Source organism: Anabas testudineus, chromosome 5 (assembly GCF_900324465.2).
Source record: "Anabas testudineus chromosome 5, fAnaTes1.2, whole genome shotgun sequence".
Lineage (NCBI taxonomy): Eukaryota > Metazoa > Chordata > Actinopteri > Anabantiformes > Anabantidae > Anabas > Anabas testudineus.
In genome coordinates this window covers 14,978,406-14,996,918 of record NC_046614.1, presented here as the reverse complement: position 1 = coordinate 14,996,918, position 18,513 = coordinate 14,978,406, and the positions used below count along the sequence as shown (strand labels likewise).

Below are 18,513 nucleotides of genomic sequence, written 5' to 3'. Positions count from 1 at the left end.
GGCTCTAATGACCTAGGGGATCACAGCGGGAGCAAACAGCCCATTGGTTGGGTGAGAGTGGTGTCACTTATGTTAAAGTAATGCTCATGTACATTGATGATAGGCACCCCATCTGTCAGGAATGAAAGAAAACAATAGTGATCTTTAACAATAGTGATGTTATCTTTAAACCATAAAGCCCACTTAAGGATGGGTAGATGTAGAGGTCAACATTCATTCATTCCCACTTTTTTTTCCTCTTTCTTAATCACTTTCAGTTTTGTTGTCAGAGTTGTTTCTTTTAACCACAACCCTGATCATTTCCTAACCATTACCAAGTAGTTATTTTAACCCAAACCACCTTTCCCTGACCTCGTCTTTGTGTTTTTTGTGCTCATATACTCTCAACATGAACAAACCTTATGCATAGACATATTGGATTGAAATAGTATAATTTTTGTAACAGCAAATTTAGTATGCAATCAAGTTATGTAGTGCAACGAGAAATTACACAAGTAAGTTGTTAAATTTGTTGTTCTGAAAAAGGCTAAGGCTAAGTTTGCTCCTAAGTGTTCCTAAGTTTGCTCCTTCTGGTCCAAACATGGTGAGAATGGATTAAAGCAAACTTTTCCTGTAATTATTCAAGATACTGCCAAGTTTTTTTTATGTAAGGGCCTTCAAACATATCCTGTCCAGATAAGGTTGAAAACCATCTGATGCTGAGATGTGTCATAACTCTCTTTTATTACACAGGCCAATATAATTTTCTTCCTTTTAGTCGTTTCATTTAAAAAATCATTTAGATGATTTAAAATTTATAGCAGGCGATGGCTAAAGTCAGATAACTTAAACTTAAACCTTCTTTATATCTCTGTTAGGAGTGGTCAAACACTATCAGTATCATTTATTATATCACCCGCCTCACTGCACGCCATCCAAAACATCCCATCATTTTATGGATATTTTGAAGATGTTGTCATGGAGCACTACCTAAAGATTACAGCATCCCCATGTACCTTATATCTCCCCTTCTATGCCTGTATAATAACATTTTGATTTATCACACAGCTTCCTCTGACACCTTTCTCTTTCCTTGTCTGTGTACTTGTCTGGTCCTGCCAGCTCCCACTAGACCTCGTCTGCATACCAGTCAGCTAAGATAACTCGTAGACTTTTCTGTTGTTTCCTTCGCTCCTTTCTTTAGCACCCAGCATGCCACAGGTGGAAGAAGCAGGGAGATGGGGAAAATGTGTACATGATGTGCGCAGTGATGATGTATTTCGCTGTGAACACTTACAAAGGGTGAGGTACCCTTTGCAAGTGCTTAACTCTAGCATGAAGGAAGAGATATGTTTAATGAGATTCAGCAGTACTGCCTCCATCCAAATGTTGTGCAAGTTTTAAGCAAAAGTTGATGAAATGCTTGTGGTTATGCGGTTCCACAATTACTCAAGATATGACATGATGCCAGATTCAAACAGGAACCATAAGCTCTTAGACATCATGGCATTTCATTGTTGCCTCCCGGATGAGGTGGAGTTTACGTTATTTTGATGAATGGCTTCGTCTCCACATACACATGCACACACACATACACACACATACACACACACACACGGACAAGCAATAGAGGTCTGGAACTGGCTGGAGTTCAACTCTTAATGTTTTGTTGTATAGGTTTTTAAACTGCACACCACCTGGAGAGAGATTTTTTCAACTGAAACATAGAAAAGCTCAGCTGTGGCCCTTGGATTCAATGTGCTAATGGACAATCTAGTACCCCTTGTACTAGCCTTTGACACATGCTTGTGTATGCCGTATCCCCTACTGGGTGTAAAACTACATGGTCATCTAGAGGTTTAAGATGTGAATATAAACCTGACATTGCTCACAGATGGGAAACCAAGTCAGTTAGTCAAGCTCCAGGGTCACCAGCATCCACAGAGTTCTGATACTACAACGTACTAATGTGTGAGTCCTAGAAGAACCATCTGCCTCAGCATGATCCACATAATACTGCATGCTCTGCTGATGCATACACCCACTTGACCCCATGCTGGTATTAGACAAAAAGAGGGTCACGCCTGACCAGGTACATGTCAGTACAGATCCTGGGTTGAGCCTTGTGCGCTAATGCCGTAAGACAAGCAAGGGACAACCAGATAATGCTTAACAATCAGAAGACTGGTTGCTGAGCAGCATGGACCTCAGATGAGTGTTGGAGGCAGGGCCCGGAGTGAGGACCTGCTCATTTGTCTGACATCCTTTGTGCTCAGTATACAGGGAGTGGAAGCTTTGCCACAAAGACTGAGACAGACATACTTAACCAGAGCCACTATTATGTCTGTAGAATCTGTAGAGACTTGTTTCTCATGAAATTATTTCTGGATAAACTAATTTTCTTAGCATCTTTGACAAGAACAACAGAGGTATCCAATCGATATATGAATATCTGGTCCTGTAGCTATAACAGCAACAAAGTCTCAGCTGACTGACACTTTCGTGAACGTAGCGTTGAAGGTCAAGATCTTTTACAACATCTTCCCTCAGGAGAAGTTGTATGTAAACTTCCTCCAGTTCAATTAGTGGATTTGAGTAGGTGATTCTGAAGGTAATTACACTTAAAGCACAAACTCTGCATTTCCAGTCTCAAGGTCGACTAGGAAAAACTAATTAACCACCAACATACTTAGATGATTACAATTCTTGTGTGTATTCACAGACAAAAAACATATTACTTGACAAGTTATAACAGGTAACACCTGAGCTATTATTACTTGGGAGCTGCTAGAGAATAATATTATGCTTTCTTCTTCTGGCCTGTGTGAGAGAAGCTTGAGCCCCACAAATGTGAGATGTTACTTGTTAGTGTTTCATTTACTGGGCTTAGGCCCAACATTGGCCTTGCTTATATTAAGTATGCTTTTCACTGATCCTTCCCAGGCCAGGCCAAAACAAAGCAGCCACTTTATCTCTGTTTTTGACTATTTCTGTGTGTGCAATCCAGTGTCCCTCTCTTTGGTGACACTTTGATGGCCTGATTAGTTTTATGCTCAAGTGTGCAGAAACTGGCACTTAAGACAAACTGTACTTTGTCTGCATTTGACAGCAGTTATCAGCATGTTTAGCTTCCCACTAACTCTTTTCATTCCCTTTTCAACAATAATCTTTTTTTTTTTACATTGATAAATTTGTAAGCACGAAGGGCAGCCTCATTCAAACATTCACATACATAAAACAGAAAGGAACACATGCACATATTTGACCCAAACACTCAATGAAACACAGCATGAACATTTAGCGAGAGCTGTGTAAAAGAAAGGAAAGTAGGGAGACCACCTCCGGTGAGAATAAGCTATCTGGCTGCTGTGAGTGACAGAGCATCCATGTTAACTTGTCCATTTGCTGTCAGCCTGGTACACATTGGAGGAGATGAGTGGCGAAACAAAGTGGGGACTATGACCATCAGTCAAGGGCATTCATGTTTTCTTAGTGGAAGATTGGCTGTTTGATGGACACAATGCAGGAATGGAGGGAGTTGACGCAAAAGGATAAAGGGGTGAAGAGGGGGAAGGCAACAGAGAAAGGAATGCAGACAGTGGGAATGCTATAGAACATTGTTATGGAAATATTGCAGTTCAGCAACAATTTAGCAATAGTGACTGCAGTAAAAAGGCTGTATGAAGTCACATTCCTTTATGTAGATATGCTCTATTCTTTTAACTCTTGAAAGAGCAATAGTATGCTTTATCCTTTTGCAACTCTATCATCACCAACTGACTGGTTTCTATGTCAAAGACACTCTAAAAAGGATAATTGGTCCAGGTGATGTCTGAACTTATTGGACGTCTGAAGAAGTGTAATCTCAAGGGGCAGTAGTCAACTTAGACCACCTAGTTGCCATCAGCTTTGGAGTTATTTTTGTCTAAGTGTCCTCCAAAAAAGAAGCACCAACAGTATTTGACCAGAGGAATGTTTCATGTGATCTTTCTCAACATAAATGGCCCGCATTACTTAAAAATGAGGGGGCTTCACAGAAAATAATTACAGACTAAAAAAATACAATTTACATTCCAATAGGTTAAATATGTGCTTTGAAAGCCCAGAAATGTCATTCAAGATGAAACATGTTGGCAGCCATTACATCTTTAATGGATAATGTGAATTGTCTGCTAAAGGCAGCCCCCTGCTCGCTCCCAGCCTGCAATTAAACAAAGCTACCCAAGGTCAGGCTGACAGACCTATAGATTACTGTCTGTCTGTATAATCCGTGGCCTTTTTACCCCCGTTGCTGACTGACACACTCACCCTCCTATTTAAAACACCAGCACATGTTGATTTGGTGCCTTTCATGTTTGATGGACAGATGGGACATCCTACCCCGTGACCCCGTGGCCTTTTTCGCACCCGTGACCATAAGGGTCACCATTTAGTGTATGGTTTTTTGGGAGCTTTTGAATAGCCCTAGTTAGTGATTAATTCATATTATTATGGATAAATTCCAAACTGAAAATGTGAGGTTGGATGGGGAGGTTTTGCAAAACATAAAAATAAGATTGCTTTGACGTGTTACTGTTGACTGTTACGCTCAGTGAGATTTAGTATGCAAACAAGCAGAGATTGATATGATATGTTGAAATTACCTTTTCAACGGCAGAACACTCCTGATGCAACCCATCCTAAATCACAGTGGTAGCATCTCCAAGAGCCCACATATCATTTCGTGCAGTTGTTTGGCAAACTGTTTGGTTTTAGGCTCACACAACCAATATGCCTGACCTTAAACATCCAGGTGGGAGATGTTCAGACAGGTTTGACAAAAGACAGCATTAGCTGGAAGTACCTGTTTTGATTGGATGATGAGCGACCGATAGTGAGATATAATGAAAGAACGAAGAGGAAGTTAAGAGTCTTATCAGTTGAGAAGCAGGCTACTTGCGTGACAGTGGGAAATCTTAGTCACAGTCCCTTCATCCGTCCTCGCACAGGGTGTTGAGAGAGGCCGGTGATTGCACAGACACATGGAGGCTAAAAACTCTCTTATCTTACACTGTCACACTTGTCATAAATCAGTGCTTAGCCATCCGCTCCACACAGATAAGGCAACCAAACACAGACTGATTCACACCAGGAATGGAGGGAGAGAGAGAGAGAGAGACTTTTTTGCTTTCACAAATGACCTCTCTCGCTCTCTCACACTCCCTGTGTCTTATCTTCATTATCTGTTTTTCATTCATCAGATCTTAACAGTAGATATTTTGTTTGTTTTCTGCTTGAGTCCGGTTTGTTTTGTATCTAGTTTTATTTTCTCCGGTAGGTTTTCCAGCACTCTGTCTTCTACTGCAGAACTAGTCAATCATTTCTAACATGCGCACAGCAAATTATGTTCTGATTGTTACACAATCGGGTCCTGAAATTAAAACAAAGAAAAATTCCTTTCTCAACAGTACTGTAAGCACTAAAGTTTCAGCACCAATTGATTAACAAAACTAGAAGTTATCTCTACTACTGCGTCCTTATCTTAATAGTTTATGGCCTTTTGCAGATTGATGAAAATATTCACTCTGTTAATTCCAGATTTATGATATTTAGCCTTGAGATAACCTTGTAAACCACCACTGTTTTAAAGGAATGATCCAATTTCTGAACAAACTTACTGTCTGTGTTGTCAGAGTTACTTTATAAGACAAAAACCACTATAGCAATGTGGAACATGTTAGTTCATCTGAAGATAAAGATTGCAGCTTCATCAATAGTAATGACACTTTCCAGAAACTCCACACTGTGTAATTACAACACCACAATAAAACACTGAGACTTCACAAGTCACAGGCCAGTGTTCTGTCTAAGTTTGCAATTTTTTTTTAGTGAACAACACTTTTTTCCAGGAAACTAAACATTCATCATGCATCATTTTGCAACTAAAGAATGTAAACATGAGTCGTTGTTAACTCATCAGCCCCCAGCTCTCCCTCATTCTATCTCTCTACCATCACTCACCTAATGTCTGTGTGAGGCATTTATTAACCATACAGAGCATAGGTCAGTAGGGTCTCTATAGGCATTTTAAGGGTAAATGGTCAATGTTGATCACAGAAGCTGCTAACCCCGCCCTGGCAAATAAATAATTGCTGAAATTAGGCATCCTACAGTGTGAAGTTAGAGAAATGAACATAAACTACAGTAGTTAATTGATGGGACTGTGAATTTGGTTCAATATTGAAAATTATTTGAATCTGTGGGAAAATGAAGTTTAAGCTTGTTGATGTACCTGGAAGTTTATGATCATACCGGTAGTTTGACACCATGTAACTACGACAATTAGTAAAATGCTACTGCTAAGCTATCTGTGACTTAATACCTTTGTGCCCTTGAATATTATACAAAGCTTTTAGTGACACATAAATGTATACCACAACATGCAGTGCAGTGTAGCAGCTTAAACAAATGTGAAGTTCCTGCTCTTTATGGTCTAATTTGCTTATAATGCTTTGGAATGCTTTGTGACTAATTAATCATGCATAGACGGTTTAATAGGACGTTGTAATCCAGCCATGGTAATGAAAAGGTAAATTTCATGCTGTGCACCAATCCCATATGTGAATGACACTGGGATAATCAAAAGCCATGGGCTAATGAATTCCAAGCTTTTTATAATTTTTAAATGTGATTACACTTGAACAAAGCATCATTTAGGTTGGAGATCTTCCCAGCGTCAAAAGACGTTCTTTGTTTCTCTTTCTGATTCTCAGCTGAGTCGAGCACATTAAAACTAGATCTGTCAGCCATGGAAAAAAGTTTGTGTCTGTCTGTATTGGTGCCAGGAGCTGCTGCTTCCTATAAGCTCTCTGAGGGGTTGTCTGTAGTCTTCCATCACTGTAGCGCAGCGAAGCACATAGTCCAGAGGAGCACATCAATTCATCTAACGTGAAATTCTACAGAACATGAAAGCTCAGGATCATAGCCAAGCCTTGAGTGATGACTGTTTCAGCATTTGTGCCAAGAGGAGGAAGAGTGAGAGACGAGAATGATGAGAGACAGAGAGAGAGAGCGAGCAGAGGGCGGTAAAGGACAGACAGAGATGCTTTGAGCATTAATGCCGTGCCAGTCTTGTATAGCACTCCCCCTCCGCTTCCCTGGGGACATGAATGAAGTAAATGAATGATGGACCCAGCCCACAAAACGCCCCTCTTCTATTGAGACCAAGCAGTCCATTCACCGGGATGAGTGAGGCGTCGACACCAACAACAACAATAACAACAGCAACATAGGAGGCCCTTACTCCTATTTCTCATTCATACATATGTATGCAGTCACGGAAACACACAAATGGCACAGATACCATGGACAACTGTGCCAACATACCATTAGGGACACCTAGAGAAGGTTCCTGAGAACAGGGCTGACTAACAAAGCTAGAAGGCAAAGAGGCGTGAGCGGGCATGGAGAAAATCTTGGCATCATGTCAATGCAACCACTACAATGATCAGGCATGAGAGACCATCTCCTCCCGTTCACAATCAACATATTATCAGGAAGCTCATCAGTGCATGGACTCAGAAAACAAGGCCTGGAAAACTCATGTTCCACCACATTCTAATTTTCCTCCTCCCTTCAGCTCTTCTCTATTGTTCTTCCAGGACGAGATGGGTTCAGGGGGTTCCTCGCCCACACAGGGGTGATCTCACTCAGAGGTCTGACCTTCAAACTCAAGCATGACTTGCCTGAAGCTACAGCAGCTAATGGAACATGGGGAATACAAATCTAATTGAAGAGAGATCAATCTGACAAGCAAGGCTTTGCTATTTACCGAGCATTTGCATCTAAAATCTTCAAGGTGGGCTTTGTAATGATGTTAGCATCTGACTGTGGCTCAGTTTTCACCAATTATGTTTCCTGCAGAGAGAATGTACGTAGAGCATATGAAAGCAGGATGGGGTGGCTGCTAAAGCATAAAATACAACTCTGACAGGACAAGGAGGAGAAGGAGGAATGTTCTGGCTCTTTTAATCCAATGGGTGATACACCACTACTGTAACCTCCCACGAGATCATGGTCAGGCTCAACCACAGGTCTTGTTTCTCCCATAATCACAGACAGCTACTTGGTCATCATCCAATGTACACACACAGAGCAGCATGATAGACTACTAATCTGAATCTCACTCACCTGAAAAATGTCACGAGGCTATGGGTGTTTGAGGTTGCCCAACTACTGCCTAAAAACAACTTTGACCTTTAATTAAGCACTTCCCGTAAAGCTCTGCCAAACTGGCAAAGAATGAGAGATTTTGATCGCATGACCACTCAGCAAAAAGAAATGTTTGTACAAGTTTGGCTTCAAATCAATTTGTATTGTCAGTGAGGTTCCCATGTGCCAAATTACTTACAACACGTCCTCTACAACATTTGGTTTGACAAGTGTGAATAAAGTCGGTAGTTTTCACAGACTTTAACATAGATCCTTGCAGTGCAAGGTTATTGCCGGGGCATTGGCACAGAGAAGAACTGTGGAGGCAGCCCAAGCAGTCACCAGTTGAGGTAAACCATCTCAACCAACACTCACACACAACTAATGGGAAACAGACACACAATTTGTCCTGTGTATGCCTTTGTGCATCCGCACTCCTCTCCTCCTCATTCTGAAATCCCTCCATCTAGATGTGCTCTGGCTGAGATAGCAGACCTGACACTGATGCCCTGTAGTCCATTAGCACTCTCAGAGCCTCATCTGACTCTGCTCTATTGCTCCTTTCACATTTTTCTCCACTCATCTTATCTTCCCAGCAGTCCTTCCACACTACTCTTGTATTCTTTATCTGACTTGTTCTCTCTTTCTGTCACACTCTGTCTTTTCTGTCCTCCTCTTTTCCTAAACGATGCCTGACCTAAAGCAGGACAAGCTCCTAAAGTTCAACATGTTGGTCTTTGTCCACAGGGAGGACGACATGCCAGTAGTCACTCATGTCAAATTCAGATAACATAACTGTGATGGGGCTAAATATTACAGAGACAGTGGTCCAAATGTTGTCCTCCCCTAATTAGGTCTCCTCTAACCTCCAGCGGTTTATTTCTCTCCAGCACTGCAGCAGCTAGTAATTAATTAAATTAATGATTAATGTATTGATGACTTTTTAAAGAGATTTAAATCAGTTTGGTTTTTAAATACTTTTAGAGTAGAAAGAGTAGAAAATCATCAGACACTTCATCTATCACTTCATAGTCACCTCTGAAAACCCCAAGAAGATTTATTATTTTGAATATAAGATATCACATTAAATACATGATGGTTAACTAATGATTGTTTTCATTTAATTTTTGTTTTATTTATATAATTCCAGAAAATAGTCATAAATGTCTTAAGAACAAGTGTCATTCTAGCTAAAGGGGATGCTGAGGCTGTAACAATGGATTAAAACACACAAACAAATAAATTGTACAGTATATATAACTATACATGGCAGAGTGTGGGTCCCGTGTAGTCTCCAAGCTGAAGTGTTCAAAATAACCACCATATGAACAAGGTCAAAGGCACTGCAGTAACAAGACCCCAACACTGACAGACAAATGATAATGAATGATAGCTGTCTGAGTAAACAAGTGGAGAGGTGCCCTTGACCTGCTGGCTCCTTAATTTCAGTCCATGCTGCACAACTCCCTGAGGACTCCTACACCTCGACCACATCTGGAGAGCACTTCCAGTCGGGTGGTGCCTCTACATAAAGAAACCAATTCTTCACTTTCTAGCTCACTAAATTCTCCAACCCTTTGCAGCAACCTCGCTATATCACATCACAGCACATAGCACGGCATAGCGCATTTATTTTCTCATTTGTTTTAACTAAACCTAGAAGTCGGAGTGCTGCTTTACTTCAGGATTTCCTGCGAGCAGCCGAGACAGCAGACATCAGGGGAAATAAGCACCATGCTGTGATAACATCCCACCTCTCTACTGTGGAGAGAATATTTGAACCCGATTCAGTTTGTGAGGAGTGACAGGTGATGCTGCTATGGCAACAAAACCAAAATCACAGTGTCATACATAGCTTCTTTACAGCATGTGAGCACACACACACACACGGTACAGACATGACCACATGGACTTGACACAATATCAAACCTTTCTGCCAGTTACACTTTGAATCCTAAAAAAAACACAAAACACTTGTAGTAAAAGTCATTATCGTCTCGCTGTCTCTGTCTCTAACCACCAAACGCTGTCAACCGTCATCCTCTTCAGCTCCCCCGCCCTGTTCCTCATCTGCAGGTGGTGAGGTTGATCACAGCCTGCATAATAATCTGCCTCTAATAATGATTAAAATCACACCTCAAATATTATGAGCTGTGAAAGGAGCTCAGAGCGCCCAGCAGAAAACAATTACAAAGGCTACACTAGCCACTTTAACTACATGAGCCAATCCAATCAATTTCCTCAAATGAATTAATAAATAAATAAAACATGTCACCAGTCTGATACACCACTGTGGCTTACATCTATTTTTATCCTGTCTGCCACATTTTGATCTAAAATATTGGCTGCAGTAGGCACCAAGAGACGCAAACACACCAGCATGTACTGTACACATGCACACACTGTCTATCACTAACACACACACATCCATCATCGGGTGGCTGTCTTTCACTCCCTGCTGAGTGTTGGCCCCCTTTTACAGAGCAGACAGAGAACTAGAGGGGCTATTCATCCAGGCTGCCAAAGCATCCCTTAAACTATCATTTACATACTCAAGATCTCTGATAAAAAAAACTATTAACACAAAATGTTTTCAAAACCGCTCTCATGGAAACCTGGAAATGAAGGAGAGCTGCAGAGTGGGATGAGCTATTTCAAGCATCTGGGGTTCTTCCAGTGGAAACGACTGCTCGTTTTAATATTAGCAATAGTAATATTTCACCAAATGAAATATGAATAATATTAGTATTACAAATATTGATTATTATTCAGAAAACTTTAATGTTCATAGTTAAACTTTGCAGCAACATATACTTTGTTGGTCACCTGATCTGTGAGGAACTAAAATTCGCAGTAAACACACATTAATTATTCATTTATTCATTACTCAACCCAAAAACATAAAGGCATGTGCATCCACTGTTCCTGTGAAGTGTCACTCCGCCTCAGCTCACTCAAGAAGACACATTTATTCTGAACAGGCTGGATGAGTTGATCTGCCATTCTCCGGTATAAATAATTAAATCTTTGATTAACATGCTTAATAGCTAAACACTGCACTAAGAAATAGTGGTGTGCCTGTGGTTTCATTTGGATGTAGTGCAGCAGCATTTGTATAACCACAGGGGGAGATTCCAGCATTAATAATTGCTTAAACATGGGCTCTGTATGCCAGCTCAAATTGAGGAAAACTGTTTTCACTTTAATGCCTTTCAATGGAAGGAGGGATTTGTCTGTTTGTTGCTCTCTGTGAAATCAAAGGTTGGAAAACCAGCAACTTACAGAGCTACAGAAAACATCTAAAAAGGTCTGCACAATGGAGACATGTTCCTTCCTCTTGAGCTTGAGATACAACTTACTACTGCATTTACTGCATGTTGGCTGAGCTGGTATGAAAACCTATCTCTGATCTCATGCATATACTCCTCCTTTCTCCATTCCTCTGCTCCCTTGTGATGTTCTGGGCACTTTCTAGACTGTCCTCTCTCCTTTTGCCTTCAAATGTGGTAAAACAGCACACCCCTGTTGTGGGCGGCATACTGGGTGCCCTCCTCCCTCAGCTCATGCTGCTGGCGTGGTTATCGACACGCAAATGGAGAGGGTGTGAATGTAGAGTAAAAGCAGAGGAGGAGGACGGCGAGGCAGAGGAGAAGGAGATAAAAAGAGAAAGAAACAGACAGGACAGACACTATATTTAGCGCTGGAGCTGTCGCCTTCTGTTTTTCTCTGGTGAATAGTCATAGTTTGACAGCATGCATCCTGCAGAGCAGAGGTTGAAGGGATGCACTACCCCCTCCCCGCCTCACCACCAGCATCGCTGGGAAGAGACAAGCAAAGTATTGTAACAATTGCTGCAGGCTTGCGTGCCACAGCCACTACACATTATGCTGTGGGAACATTTTTCACTGTTCTGACTTTCCTTAATGGAGATACTGAAGAGAAACAGTTTAAGACTACAAAATACTACCAACAGGTACAAGGCTGCATGGTCCAAGTACTGTCCAAATGAGAATAATGTGACCAAAATACATGAATAAATGTATTCTAGTCTCCTCTAGCATTGCATTGAATACATGGAAGAGAAGGACTGTGATAAACTAGTTACCCTCGTGTGTCTGCTGGAAAAGAAATACAAACATGGACAGCTGTTAGTTGGAAAGGCACAGAGGATGTGAATCAGATAGTGTTGTATGTGAGTGATTCAAATTGTGCATGATAGATTTAAGCCAGAGCAAAAAGCTGGTTTGCTTTTGAGCAATAACAAGCAGATCAGCGGTACACACATCTATAACCTCTTCAATCCTTACTGTGAAATCAGCACTTCACCCAAATGCTCCAGCCTTATTATTATCAATTATTCTTGATATTTTTTTTTTGTGCGGTGCATGTCTCATTACATTTAACACATCTGATGATGCATTTAATATAAAGCGATACGTGTAATGAACTGTAATGTGTAATGTGATGATATGGCTAATTAATGACATTAGATTTGTAGCTGAACAGTAGGAGGATTTCTGGGTTATGAGAACAATGTACTTGCAGGCTGAGTGCATTTGCCATCTCCCCAGTGATTAGCCTATCACAGCAGCAGATTTCATGCATCTTGTTTCTTTTGTTGAGGGAGACATATCAAGACAACTCAGACAATTAGCAAATGTCTTTACATGACTGCGGTGGCCCAATACATTAGTATTCTTATGCTTTTTAAACAAAAGTAACGCACCTCAGTAGCTTGGGTGCTTTTTCTAGTAGACAAATTAGCTGTGGATACACTTTAGCAGATAGACTTTACTTTGTAATTCCTCTAATAATGAAGGGATGCCAGCAGTACAGGACCACCTACATAGAGGGACTTAAGGAGGAGAAAGGGCTCATCTTCTGGTACGTCTGGATGATGAAGTCTATTGTTGCAGTGTCAAATAGCGAAGAACACTAAAGTTCAAACTCTGTAGCAACTCGCAATTCTTCAAGGAATAAAGGTGGAGGACACTTCGTCATTTCTGATCTTAACCCTGAAAACTGTCAGGAGAGATGAGCTGATAGTGAAGCCTTTGTTCAGACGTGACAATCATAGAGCCATTATGTGGGACAAAAAGGAGCGAGAAAGGAACCTTAAGATTGTCCCTGAGAATTGGTCCAATTACAGGATTGCCAGCATGACTTTTATCTCCAGGCGTTGTTCCCACAGCTAACCTTGCAACCAGGTGTTTCCACCAAGGACTAAAGACGGCGAAGATAAACAAAGTTAAACACTTTCAAATGTGACTAAGGATTAGCCTAACAAGCTATTACTTGTTAATATGGTGTTATTCTCTCATAGTTCGAGTGCAGTTAACCTCAGCTGCGACTGGCTTCTGTTTGCAGGGTCACAACCTCACAGAGCCCTGTGCACTAAAATAGTATGTGATTATAGATCCTGTTTGAAGGTAAACATAAGAGTTTTCAGCAGGTGATCAAACCCAGTCTGTGTGGGAAATGATACACCTACGTAACTGGAAAAAAATGTGACCTTTTGTTTTTATACCTTCAGCACATCTAATTACTGACAGTCTTACTTGAATTGTTATTTTCATAACCTCAACTACAATTTTGAATTGATGTGCTAATGAAAAAAAAGATGAAAAACAGTGTGGGTGTGTTTAATTCAACTTTTTCTTTTGAAAATGCAGTCTTTAGTTGGAGACATGCAATACAGTATGCTATTTTTTTTTAAGTATGCTGTTTGTCAAGTCTTTTTAAGTCTGTCCTGATGCTCTGACTATACGTTACAAGCTTTGAACAGACACATCTTTAGACTTAGTTTCTGTTTGCTCTCTTGTTCTTATCATAGTTAAAAACTCAGCCTGCACTAACACAGTGAGAAGCAACTTTAAGAAGCTCAAAAAAAAAATTCATCTTCATCATTATCATCTTAAGGTTGTTTATGTCATAAACACTTTTTATATCTGGTAGTGGCGTTTTACTTAGTAGATTATAGTTTTTTTGGTGTAGTTTTCAAAGACAGGGTTCTTGCAGACGAAGACTTTAAATATTGACCAAGAATTAACAGTTGTTACAAAATTTGACTGCAGATTAACATGAAAACATCCATCTAAGTATATTCACGGTAATAAAAATCTCTCCAAGAAGGGAGAGTTGCAACATTTCTCTGTCTACTCTATTTGTGATCTGATTTTGTCAGAAGACTTTTAGGCATAACAGTTCGTTATCTTTAATTTTTTGTGTCTCAGAAAAACTAAAGATAATATAAAGAATATGTATACCACCCTCTGTATTATATGTTGTTTAGATGGAGGGCAAAGATTTAAAAAGCAATGACTAAACGTGGGTTCACTTGTGTCAAAGTTTTGGATTTTAGCCAAGCTGAGCTGAGCAGAGCCTCCTCTACCATCTTCATTAAATGCAAATAAACAGTGAAAAATGAATGATCCTTTATAACCTTCACATGAGTCTGGGTCCTGAACACAAGCACATTCAACAATACAGTCCCAACAGCACAGTGCTAAACCAACCCAATTAGGGAATCCACAGTGTAGGTGCATTTCTAGTTTCAGGCTATGTGAAGTTGCTCTGTGAGGCATAAAGTAACCTCCAAAACTAATTAAAAACAAAAAAGGAAGTCAATTAAAAGAAAAAGAAAATGAATGAACTATTTTCTACCCAGTACATGTGAGACCAGTCAAGCATGAAATCCAACTTGATTAGAGACAGAAAGAAAGAGATGGGACTGGATAAGGGAAGAGAGAGGAAACAAACAGGTGAGCAAAAACAACTGTGTGACATCTTTAACAAAAGCACAGTAGAAAGTAGAAATGTAATATCAGTGCTTTTACTTGCAGAGACGTGCAGTTCTCATAACACGTTCCTCAAAGGTCACACTCGGGCAAACTTTCGCCGCAGAGGGGAGATCTAAAGTGTGGTGATCTCATTATAAGACAGGTGTCTGAACTCATCAGAGGCTTATGAAAATCTTTTTCAGAAGCAGATATCATGAACCTTGAAAGCTTTACATGGACAGGATGGCTTCACCAGCTCTGGCATAAAAAGCACCATAAAAGACCTATTTTAACAGGACAGTTCAACACACATAAGGTCTCATGTGGCACTTGCAAACATTCATAACATGTTGGAGCTGCAGCCTGAGTGTGCGCCCAGCCAAGTGTTAAATCTGACTTGATTTCAGAGGGGAGCCGAGGCCACACAAAGGCCTGTTTGGGGAACTAATAGCCGCCAGGCGATTAAATGAAGACATATTCCTGGCTTTGAGTATTCAGAACAATTAGCAGCACCTCTCCTTATTCCTTTCATCACACCACTTTTACACTGACACACAATCAACTTCTCTGTTAGGCACTGAAAGAACAAATGGCAAACTCTCCAAGTCCTAAACGCAGCTGGTGCCAAAAATGTGCCCATTCCAGTTATCAAACAAGACCAAGGAATATAAGACTGAAGGCAGAGGTGAGTGTTACACCATTAATCAAATATATACATGTCTGTAGAAACACAAAACCACACAATCCGGGTCACAGACACAGCAGTATCTTGAGTTTCCTACCTCTGAAGGACAGGAAGATCCTTGGAGCGGAGAGTGCCTCGTTGGAGGGGGGTAGCCCCCCAGATGAGAAGGCCAGCAGGGCCAGTAGCCAGCACAGTTTGTCCCACAACATTGTCCCTCCGTTAACAGGGTAGATGGCGAGTCCAGGAGCTGAGACACAGAGGGATCAGTGTTAGCCAATAAAGCAACTGCTTCCACCTCACAATCAACTGTAGCAAACATTTACCAGGCACTGGGCTGCAACAATGGGTCGGTTTGCCTCATTATGGGCAGCGCTACACTTTGTCCTGTGGGCCTGCAATACAGAAAATCCTGGCTTGATTTTCTGTGAAGCAGAAGTTGTGAAGTTGTTGTTTTTTCATGCAACCTTCTGTATCTATTGATCCAATAAGATAAATTACAGGTTCAGTTTAAAACCCAGCCATGCGTAAAATAAAAAACCACATCTTAGCCTACTAAGGTAATTTGAACCCTAAACCCAGGGGCTGCAGGAGTACGGAATGAAAAGTAATGTTAGTTCAGAAATGTATTTTCATGACTGCTATCAGATTGTGTGACCGGCCTCTCGTGACATCACAGTTATTTGTGCTATGAGGGCAACTGTGAATGAACGGAGTCTCCTTCCGTGCGAGAGAGCGCGAAGGAGCCGCCGCCGCTGCTGCTGCTGCTGCTGCCTGCACCACACACCACACTACACAACACACAACACACCACACAGCACCGATCTTAACTTTTCACAATACTGGAACAAAACAGAGTTGACGAAGCGTCATGACTGTTTTTTTTTTTCTACAACAGCTGGATTTTGCCTGGTGGTTCCTGACGCGCCTCTGGCTGTGCCCGCAGATTAAACCACAAAGCGCATCATCGTGCTGCTCTCCTCCACGAAGAGGGCCGGAGATAGTAGGTGCATAAAAGCATCTGAGAATTTATTAGTGTGTGGACGAGGAGACACGACTGTAACAAAAAAACACACCAGCACATAAGAAAAAAAAAAAAAAGTTCAGAAACGAACTGTGCCAATACAACAACTTGAGCGCAGGCTTGTACTGTAATTACCCACGGATCTACTTGCAAACGTGGATCATAGACTGAGGTCAAACTGTCAGGGTTTAAGATCAAGTTCCAGATTGAGCCCTGGAGGCAGAACTCCAAAGCAGAGCCTTAACAAAAATAAAGCATGACTGGGCTTTGAGTTATGAGGACATGAACATGAACCACGTGTCCTTTCACAGTACCTGTTATTTCTAATTGTCACACATCTAATCACTGTCAAAGACGGATTTTACAGACCCAGCATCACGTGCAAATACAAACTTTCAGTGCCTCAAAACTCGCGTTGCTCACCAAACACACACCCACGCACACACAGACACACACACACACACACACACACGCACACACGCACACACACACATATTGTTCTTGGCTCTTGCAGCTTTTGAAAATAGTATTTCACAGAATAACTCATCGAAACCTCCCACGCACCAGAGAAGACAAACGAACTCAAGTCTGCTGATTATTACAAACTATTCCAAATATTTAAGACACAATCATTTTCACGGAACTTTTGAATATAGATTTGATTTCATCTCTGTTGCACGGATCCTCATTCTTTCTGGTCGAATCCACTCCACCTAAATGTGCCTTCTGATTTATGAGCACATCTGTCTCAATAAAACAAATAAATAGCACTAACAATCATTTTGCTTGTCATTGGAACAGCCTTTGCATTGTGACCTACCTTAAATCCAGTGAATATTTTTGATAAAGCCGCTCAACATTTAAAACCATCCACCCAGATTTTGGAGCTCCTCTGTCCGCACGCACCAGTATCAGCGTATCGGCCGCAGATCCTGCACGATTATCCCAGTGAGAAACAAAGCTTGGGTTGAAATTAACTTGACGCAGCCGCTTTAACTTCAAGTGATCTCTAAATCGCATCAACGGACTCAGCTTCTCCCTCAAGGAGGTTAGACACAAAGAGTTGTTCCTGGAGATGAGTGGCGGGGAGGACGTTCAGCCGTGCGCAGCAGCGTTCAGACGCGTGGTGCAGGGAAGCGGCTTCTGCAGGTGGATAGACCGAGGTCTCCCGACAGTGGACACACCCATGGGGGAGGGAGCCTACCTTAGCATCCCCCTGCGCTCCGTCCCTCTCCAAAATCGAACACAAACCGCACTCCGGTGAGCTACAAAGTGAAACTCATTTAAGGAACAAATTGTACAAGTGGTGTACATGTCAGCAACATGAGATGGAGGGAGGTCTCTTCAATAGGAGGAGGACGGGGAGTTGTCTGTGCCCGTTCTGCCACAGTCTAAATAATAATAATAAAAATAAAAATACAATTCACCTGAACAAAAGAGGCATTTGGTCACTTAAATTTCATGTATGTGTCAGTAATAATGACAGGTCCCACATTTTTAGACTTTAACCTGCAGGTTTTATTTTTCCTCATGAGTGTGGGAACATGTAGGTGATAAATGAAACCTGCAGACTTTAACAGGTTATGCAGTTTGTTTACATACATAAAACACATGTTTGTAATATAGAACACATGACTGCTTGTGTTAATGTGATGTCGGCTTTATTTCTTATTTTAAACTGCACATATACAGTCCAACATTTTTCATTTTGGATTTTGTCTCTAGGACGCTTTCATTTCACAACTGATTTCCAGCTACTGGCTTATAATTTGCTGACTACAGCCAAAATTGAGTTGTGCTGAGAAACTTTCAAATGCCTAGTCTGACCCAAACAATTGTTCAGTGTCTGCTGGTATTGG

General features: G+C 41.1%; 1 protein-coding gene across 1 annotated transcript in view; it reads right to left on the bottom strand.

The window, feature by feature from the left end:
* Positions 1-17,920, bottom strand: part of sema3fa (sema domain, immunoglobulin domain (Ig), short basic domain, secreted, (semaphorin) 3Fa) — a 42,324-nt gene extending 24,404 nt beyond the window's left edge. Inside the window, exons 1-2 of the mRNA XM_026348553.1 lie at positions 17,475-17,920; positions 15,731-15,880 (exon numbers count right to left, since the gene is read on the bottom strand). Of these exons, the coding sequence (XP_026204338.1) occupies positions 15,731-15,842 (112 nt within the window). The 5' untranslated portion in view covers positions 15,843-15,880; positions 17,475-17,920. The remainder of the gene's footprint in view (positions 1-15,730; positions 15,881-17,474) is intronic.
* Positions 17,921-18,513: the final 593 nt, after the last annotated feature.